Source organism: Nycticebus coucang, chromosome 3 (genome assembly GCF_027406575.1).
Source record: "Nycticebus coucang isolate mNycCou1 chromosome 3, mNycCou1.pri, whole genome shotgun sequence".
Lineage (NCBI taxonomy): Eukaryota > Metazoa > Chordata > Mammalia > Primates > Lorisidae > Nycticebus > Nycticebus coucang.
The window spans coordinates 105,002,214-105,011,262 of NC_069782.1; the positions used below are offsets into that span (position 1 = coordinate 105,002,214).

At 53.6% G+C, this 9,049-nt stretch overlaps 1 protein-coding gene across 2 annotated transcripts; it reads left to right on the forward strand.

The window, feature by feature from the left end:
- Positions 1-1,085: 1,085 nt before the first annotated feature.
- On the forward strand, positions 1,086-7,761 carry EGR2 (early growth response 2). Of its 2 annotated transcripts, none has more exons than XM_053585795.1 (3): positions 1,086-1,318; positions 3,823-3,931; positions 5,305-7,761. In XM_053585795.1, exons 1-3 carry the CDS (start codon positions 1,220-1,222, stop codon positions 6,555-6,557), a joined length of 1,461 nt encoding a protein of 486 aa, XP_053441770.1. In that variant the 5' UTR covers positions 1,086-1,219; the 3' UTR covers positions 6,558-7,761. The 2 variants fall into 2 exon arrangements, with proteins under 2 accessions (XP_053441770.1, XP_053441772.1); XM_053585797.1 differs by lacking the exon at positions 1,086-1,318 and adding an exon at positions 3,463-3,722.
- Positions 7,762-9,049: the final 1,288 nt, after the last annotated feature.

A 9,049-nucleotide genomic window follows, 5' to 3' on the forward strand; every position in this document is an offset into this window, starting at 1 on the left:
CAGCACAGTGCCTTGCTCAATAAACACCTTTAGAGTTTGTACTTTCTCTGTCATCTGTTCTTGTTCCCAGGAAGGATAATGAGGGGCTGGCTTAGTGCCAACCCAATCATTCCACCGTGGAATGGAATGGGTGGTCAGGAAAGCCCAAGAACTTAAATTCTCCCTTTATGTTGGGGAGGAGTCATGTCCAGGACAGCCCCTTCACCCTCGCCCTAAGAAAGCACTGACCTCAGCTTTCCTTTCCTCAGAAATGCCAAAGAAAGGAGATGAAATTGGTGAAGGTGAGCTGATTTTTCCCTAGTGGGCAGTCAGGTTCCCAATCCTCAGGAACGGTTCACTTTCCGGAACTGGGTTTTCTTGAGGGCATGATGTAGCGACCAGTGTGCACTGAACTTGGATTCAGAAGACTGGATTGCAAGTGTGAACACCACCACTTACCAGCTGCGTAACTTTAGGCAAGTCGCTTTAGCTTTCTGAACTTATTACCTATTCACAAGGTGTTTGGCTTGAAATGAGTGCGCCTTAATTTTATTCCATTACGGGTACTGCCCATATTTAAGAGTTTGTACTTGAAGAGACTAAAAAGAGAGAGAGGTTACAGAAAGTATCTACTGACCCGTTTCCAGCGGAGGTTTAGGAGAGGCCTCCCTGGACTGGCCCCAGGCATCTCCGGAGAACCTGCCTGGCCTCCGCCCCCACCCGACTCAGAGCGCACCACTGACTTCATGCAGCGCGGCTCTTAGGGGAGGTGTGAGTCGTTGAAAAGCTCCGAAGAATTTGAGAGGGTCAGTCACTCCCATTTACTCTTACGTGCTTTCAAGACTCCTTGGTGGGGGCCTCCTCCTCGGGGAAGGGTGGCAGCCACAAACCGCGCGGTTCCCACTCGACACAAACGCCCCCGGCCGGCGCCTTGCCGTCCGTGCCCTGCTCGCCCGTCACTTGGGTGTCCAGGAGCTCCCCTTCAGGGCGGCGCCTGGCGACCGCCTGCAGGGTTGGCAGCAGCGCCAGCCGCGGGACGGCCAGGACAAGTCGCCCGCCTGCCGGCTTGCCCGCCCACGTGCGGGAGAGAGGAGCGAAGGGCCAGCAGTCGCCCGGCGCGTGCTTGCCTCCGGTGGATGCCTCACCTAGGGGGCCGGCGGGGGCCGACCCGAGCCCTTCCGCCGGGATCTACATTTGCATAATTCGGCTTCCCCCACTTCTTTCGGATTCAGGGTTGGAGATGCGAGTCGGGCTCCCCTCCGAGACGTCGTCTTGCCCATGGTCAGCGCGGGGACCGCGGGACCCGCCCGAACTCAGGCGAAGCGGGCTGGCACACGTGGTAAGAGCGCAGCTTTCTTCTTTTTTATAAGAAAAGAGACTTTGCACGGTTTTGCTGGGCGTGAAGTACCCACACGGGTGCTAACCTTGTTGTGTTTTCTTTCTTTTTCCCTTTTATTTTTATCCCCAATTGGAAAAGAGCGCGCAGTGAGATCGAAAAACTTTCCAAAATTTGCTCTGGGCGCTGGAAGCCAGAGAGATGGCCGGCCGCCAGATACCAGCTTTGTTGGCGGGCAGGGGGAGAGGCAGCGCTCAGGTGGAGGAGCAGAGGCGGCTCCCGGTCTCCCCGGAGACTCTGACAGCCGCTCGGGGGGCCGGGTGGGAGCTTGCTTGCCCGCAGCGGCCGCGGCAGGTGAGCGGCCAGACAGCCGCCTGCAGAGCCGCGCGCCGTCCACGGCGTGGCGCTGTGGCTCCTGCCCGCCTCGATCGCTCCGGGCCTGGGGGTGGATAGAAAAGGGACGCACCAGGCCCGCGAAGTTGTTCCTGTTCTCTGTCCCTACCTAGCTCCCCTAGCTTTGGAGCGGGAAAGGGCCAGGACAGTTCGCCTGCACAAACGACCAAGGGGTAGGCAGGCAGCGGCGCGCGGGGCTTGGGGGCCCAGAACCAGCCTCCGGAGGGGGCCTGACCAGCCCAGGAGAGGGCTGGGGCGCGCTGGGAGGTGGAAGCGTGAGCCCAGAAAGCCAGAACCTGCCTCCCGCTGAACCTTTGAAAAGTTTTTAAAAATTGCTTTGGGAACTAAACAGAAAGGTTTCCACTGGTGTCTCCTTTTTACTCGCAAACGGAAACGCATCTGGGGTGATGGCGGCTTGAAACTAGCATTGGAGACGCTGTTTGCTATCATTGGCGATCGCGCTGGGCTCACGGAGGTGTCTCGTAGCAAGGGAGGAGAATATTCCTCCTAGTGTGTGTGTATCATGGCTCACTCGAGTTCGGGCAGGGCGCGCCCTTGGAGCATGGGCTGTCGGGGATTGGGGATTCTGTGACAGCCGGGACAAGCGGTGAAGGTGAAGACAGTGTCTCGCAGAGTACCCTTTCCGGCGAGCTTGGGCGCCCGCTCTGCTGCCCAGGCACCCTGTTGGGGAGGCGGGCGCACGGGCGCATACTGTCAACAGGGAGGTGTGTAGCGTAAGGTGTGTGAGTGGGTGTGTGAAGAGGGCAGCGGGGGCGGGAGTGTGTAGCGGAAGTGGAGTGAGTGTGAGTGTGTGTGTGCCGGGGCAGGGTGAGTGTCCAAGCCTCCATCTGGACGCCCCCACGCAGCCGCCCGCCCAGACGCGCCGGGAAGGGCGCTCGCTCTGCGCAGCAGCTGAAGGGGGGCGGGGAGCGCGCGGGCTGAGGAAGGAGGGTGTCTCTGCTGAGGATTTCTCTCGAAGCTCCCCCCATTTATTCTCCCTCTCCTAGGGTCCCCCCCAACCCCAAGGTGCCCAAAATACTTAAACAAATAAACAACCCCAAACTGTTCCGTTTTCGCTCCTGTATAAATAGAACAGACTTTCCAAAAAAGCAATATCGTATTCGTTCTTATCACCAGCCACTTCTTTCCACCAAGTAATTCAGAAAAAAGCAGTCAGCTTCCGTGAATGCGTGTAGCTTTTTTTTTTTTTCTTTGCTGCCTTCTTTTGGTTGCGGTTTTGAGCTGCCAAGAAAGTGAGTAGGGGTTTGACTACAGTGTCTCGGCTGGGCTTGGTTTCTTTCCGAAGTTTAATTTTCCGGAATGGCTCCCAAACAAGGGCTGGGGAGGCGGAGCCGCCGGCACCGGATCTGCGCCTTTTTTGGAAAGTCCGGGAGAACCGGAATTCCTCCCCGCCCCGGGAGGCCAAGCCGCAGCTCTGAGCGGCTCGCTCTCTTGCAGTGGCCGCACCGGGGTCCGTAAAGCGTCCCTTCCCCGCCGAGGCCTTCGCCCAGGACCAGGTCTGCGACTCGGGCCGCGCGCCGCGGACCCCGGCGGATCCCTGGCGGCTGCAAGCCGGGAGACCGGCGGAGCCCGTATGCAAATCAGCCATGTGACGGCAAAAGCCGCCTGGCCCAGCCCTGTTCCTCAGTCCATATATGGGCAGTGACGTCACGGGCATTGAAGACCTGCCCATAAATACTTAGAGCAACACTTTCCGTCTAACTGAGGGAGCAGCAATTGATTAATAGCTCGGCGAGGGCATACACTGACTGTTATAATAACACTACACCAGCAACTCCTGGCTTCCCAACAGCCGAGAGAGTCAGTGGCAAATAGACATTTTTCTTCTTTCTTAAAAAAAAAAAAATCCAGCAACTTATTTGCTACTTTTATTTCTGTTGGATTTTTTGTTTAATTTTTTTTTTGGTGGTGGTTTTTAATTGTGGAGGGCGAAAGGAGATACGAATCCAGGCTCAGTCCAACTCTCTCCAAAACGGCTTCTCAGACACTCCAGGTAGCGAGGGAGTTGGGTCTCCAGGTTGTGCGAGGAGCAAATGATGACCGCCAAGGCCGTAGACAAAATCCCAGTAACTCTCAGTGGTTTTGTGCACCAGCTGTCTGACAATATCTACCCGGTGGAGGACCTCGCCGCCACGTCGGTGACCATCTTTCCCAATGCTGAACTGGGAGGTCCCTTTGACCAGATGAACGGAGTGGCCGGAGGTAAGCCGCGTGTCTTTTTCTCAGACCTGGACCTGCGCGGCTGGGAGGTGGTGGGTGGGGTGCAGTGGGTGTGCGGGAACCAGAGGAGAGGATTGGGGCTAGAGGTGGACAGTGCCAACTGCACTGGCTTTGAAGACTGGAAATGGGTGCAGGGGGAGCCGGCAAGAGTAGGGACCCGGGAGCTGAAGCTGGGCACGCGGGCAGATTCGCCAGGTTGTCAGCAAACCAGCGTGCGTGCGCCCCGGCGGGCCCAGCCCCGGCCAAGCGCAGGGATGGAGGTGGAAGAGGCACCCATCCCGGCTGTGAGGTTTGCGCAGACCCTTCTGCCGGCGGCGCTTCCATCTCCCCTTTCCAGGGATAGGGACAAAGTGACGATAAAGTTCAGGGTTCCAGGGGGAGAGCTACGCGTCTGGAGAGCCCTGTGGCGGAGAAGCGCCAGAGGAAAGCGTCCATAGCACCCTCCCTGGCAGAGCCGACTCCAAGGAAATCTCGGAGCGCTCTCCTCCTGGGGCCTGGAGGCGTGCCCCCACCTGCGCGCCTCCCGCGAAGTTGAGGGGGTTAGCCAGGCGGGGGCTCCGGCCGACGGAGGCTGGGAGTGGGTGATGGAGAAGGGCGGGCAACGGCGGGAAGCAGCCCCCGGACTGTAGAGGGAGGCCCGCGGGGGCACCGGCGCCGCCGGTTTCCTTGGCGATACTGTGGAAAGTCGTCTCCCGCGGCCCCCGCGCCTTCCTCGAAGCCCGGCCGCTGGCCTTCAGCTGAGGCGGGGACACGCAGAAGTCAGGGAATGAAGAGAAGGTTGGGAAGGAAGGGAAACCTACAGACTCCTTCCTCTCCTGGTTCCCTCCTGCAGCCGTCAGCTGACGTGCAGCGGGAGGGGAGGAGAGAAGGATGGGGAGCAGCAGGAGACCGACCCTCCCTCTTGTACTTTCTTCTTAGTTTACCATCTTGGTGGCACGGGCTTGGATCGGTTGATTCTTGGGTGGCATCTGTCCTGGTCCTCCAGCCTTGGGACCCCAGCAAAACAGAGGGAGAGAAGTTCGGGGCAGAAGGGGAAATTTTTTTTATATTGTTGCTATTATTGGGTGTTTTTATTGGGACTAAAGCCACAGATGGCTGGCAGAGAAGAGTTGGGAGATCATTCTGCTTTTCTGGAGGTAGTTCTTGAGTCCCAGATTGTCACTGATTGCCACAATAGGAGCTTGGGCTAGCCTGTTCTGTCTCTGGGTATCAATTTGCCCACTTTTGGACTTTGCCCCAGCTGTACAGTGCTGGGATCCTGGGTCTTGAGAGTGGATCAGCGGGAGAGGGGGTGAGAAAGGATTCTTGGCTGCCTTCTCATTACTCCACCTCCACTCTGCCTTTTCCCTCCTCAGATGGCATGATCAACATTGACATGACTGGAGAGAAGAGGTCCTTGGATCTCTCATACCCCAGTGGCTTTGCTCCTGTCTCTGCACCCAGGAACCAGACCTTCACTTACATGGGCAAGTTCTCCATTGATCCCCAGTACCCTGGTGCCAGCTGCTATCCAGAAGGCATCATCAATATTGTGAGCGCAGGCATCTTGCAAGGGGTCACCTCCCCAGCTTCGACCACAGCCTCCTCCAGCGTCAACTCTGCCTCCCCCAACCCACTGGCCACAGGACCCCTGGGTGTGTGCACCATGTCCCAGACCCAGCCTGACTTGGACCACCTCTACTCTCCACCACCGCCTCCTCCTCCTTACTCTGGCTGTGCAGGAGACCTCTACCAGGACCCCACTGCGTTCCTGCCGTCTACCACTGCCACCTCTTCCTCTCTGGCCTACCCACCACCTCCTTCCTATCCGTCCCCGAAGCCAGCCACGGACCCTGGTCTCTTCCCCATGATCCCAGACTATTCTGGATTTTTTCCATCTCAGTGCCAGAGAGACCTACATGGTACGGCTGGCCCAGACCGCAAGCCCTTTCCCTGCCCCCTGGACACCCTTCGGGTCCCCCCTCCACTTACTCCACTCTCTACCATTCGTAACTTTACCCTGGGGGGCCCCAGTGCTGGGGTCACAGGCCCAGGAGCCAGTGGAGGCAGTGAGGGACCCCGGCTGCCTGGCAGCAGCTCAGCCGTGGCCGCCGCCGCAGCCTATAACCCACACCACCTGCCACTGCGGCCCATTCTGAGGCCTCGCAAGTACCCCAACAGACCTAGCAAGACGCCCGTACACGAGAGGCCCTACCCCTGCCCAGCAGAAGGCTGCGACCGGCGGTTCTCCCGCTCCGACGAGCTGACTCGGCACATCCGAATCCACACCGGGCACAAGCCCTTCCAGTGTCGCATCTGCATGCGCAACTTCAGCCGCAGTGACCACCTTACCACCCACATCCGCACCCACACCGGTGAGAAGCCCTTTGCCTGTGACTACTGTGGCCGAAAGTTTGCCAGGAGTGACGAGAGAAAACGCCACACTAAGATCCACCTGAGACAGAAGGAGCGGAAGAGCAGCGGCCCCTCCACGTCGGTGCCGGCCCCCTCCACGGCCTCCTGCACCGGGGGTACACAGGCTGGAGGCGCCCTGTGCAGCAGCAACAGCAGCAGCACTATTGGCGGAGGGCCACTGGCCCCTTGCGCCTCTAGGACCAGGACACCCTGAGACTAGACTCAGGCTGACACACCAGCTCCTTGAGGCCCAGAGGCCCTTTGTCCACTCGAACTGCAGGACAAACACTACCACCCTTCCCTGCCCTTACCTCCCTTTGTTGGGTAGAGCTTTGGTGGCGCCCAGCACTACCCCATTGTTCAGTTAGAAGCAAGTCCTTCCTAAAACCTGGCCCATTTTGGTCTCTCTTAGGTGAGTTGACTATCACCCCAAGGCAATGGGGAGGTCCGAGGGGGTTGGGAGGGCCTGGCCAACAGGAATGAGGTCCCACCCTGCTTCAAAGGGTTGTTTGACTAGGTTGCTCGCCCTTCCCCTTATTTCAACCCATTACAGGTTTTTGACCCTGGATGCCAGAGTTGATCTAAGACTTTTTCAGCAGTAGGTTGGGAGATGCTGATTCCTTCAAGCAGGGACAGCAAGAAAGGCATGCAAAACTGATATGCACTTTATGGCTTGGGACTGATTTGGGGGATGCTGTACAATAAGTGAAGCATGGCCTTTATGCCGCATTATGTGGCCCTAGAACAATGAATCAAAGCTTATCTAGTCGTCTCAACCCTTTAAGCAATATGTATTATAAACTCAGAGAATAGAAGTGCAATGTGATGGGAGAGACATAGCAATATCTGCTCCTTTATGAGTTGAGAAATGTAGACTATTTTTTCAGTGTATATCCACTCATATTTTGTGTATTTTTGATGTACACTGTTCTCCAAGTTCAGAACCTTTGGGAAAAAAAAATTAGAGCATTTATGATCTCTTGAAATGGGTCAGAGATTAACTTATTTAAGAGGGTTGTATATATATTCTCTGAAACTAGGATGCATGCAATTGTGTTGGAATTGTCCTTGGTGCCTTGTGTGATGTAGACAATGTGACAGGGTCTGCATGTAAATGGATTGCCTTACTATGGAAAAAAATAATTATGCCTGGGTTTAGTATGGCTGTATATTTCTGCTTATTAATATTTGGAATTTTTTTTAGAAAGTATATTTTTGTATGCTCTGTTTTGTGACTTAAAAGTGTTACCTTTGTAGTCAAACTTCTGATAAGAATGTACATAATGTTGCTGGAGCTGATTTGTTTGGTTATTAGCTCTTAATAGTTGTGGAAAAATAAATGATCTAATGTAAAACCACTAACTGAAGTTCAGATAATGGTTTATGACTATAGTGTAAATAAATACTTTTCAACAATATTTTTGCTGCAGAAATCATTTCTGAAATACTTGATGGGAATTAGTCTTTTAACCCTTGTGGACTATTAAAAAACAGCACTGAGCACTGGTGGGTTAAAGTGCTTTGACCAAGCCAAGACCTCCAAGTTTTCTTTGCTAGCCTGTGGACACCACCCCTCTCACTCCAAAGCAATCTCCATTCATAATCAAACACTAGTGTTCTGGGGATTTCCCCCATGCATTAGTGTAAAAGTGGGGAGGCGTTGTTTTGACTCATTGTTCCGTCCTCTCTAACAGCCTATAGCTTCTCTCCGCTCCTGAGTGGGCCCCGGAAAATAAATACTTACAAACAAGTGCCCACTCGGAGATTACACATTTGCAACTGCTTTCAGAACCCTGACCAGGGCCTGGAACTCAGGCGAGATGTGGCTTTGTGGAAAGTGTGGTGGCGTGGTCAAGTTGGAAATGACTTTCAAGTTCCAAGATTAGTCTTATGACCACAGAAAACTTTTTTGAAAAGTGCTATCATCTCTTCAGATCAAAAATGCTCTCAGACGCTGCTGATGACAGCATTAAAGTGTTGCCAAAGGAATTACCCTGGGACTCATTGTCGCCAACCTTTACTTCTTAATTGATTACCACTATTGGGAAGAATCATTAATCTGCTACAGTTTTGGTGGGTCTCGAAATGACTATCAAAATACCCAGCTCATTACATAAAATAAGTGTACGCCAGCCTCAAGAAATCTCCAAGATTTCAATACAGTATTCCTGGTTTAAAAAAAAAAAGTTACACTTCAAGAAAGACAAGCTAGATTCAACAGGCAAATATGGTCCTCCATGATACTGGGCAATGGTTTGCAAAAAATATAGTATAGTGTTCATTTTACTGTAAGCCTTTCATAGTGATTTTAAAACATAAATTCACCAAAAAAGTTAATTTACCTGTCATACAAAACAAACATAAATATTAAGTTCACCTATTTCTGGCTTCTGACACAAATGTAACATATTGGAGCATCCACTGTCTAACTACAATATATGCAAATCCCTTCATTTGTCCTTCACCACTATTAAGACTCCCTCAGACTTGGCTGATAATAAAGCCTGGGTTTCAGAATAGCAGAGGGTCACATCTACCCCCAGGAAACCATGTTTTGTCCCTACCAGCACTAAATTTTGAGATCCAATTTGTGGAGGTAATTAACCCTTTTCTTCTGTATCTTCTTTTTCCACCCTTATTTCAAGGATGAAGAAGACCGCTTTCTGTCACTATTAACTAGAGGTTTCAAACCTTCAGTGTCAAGAT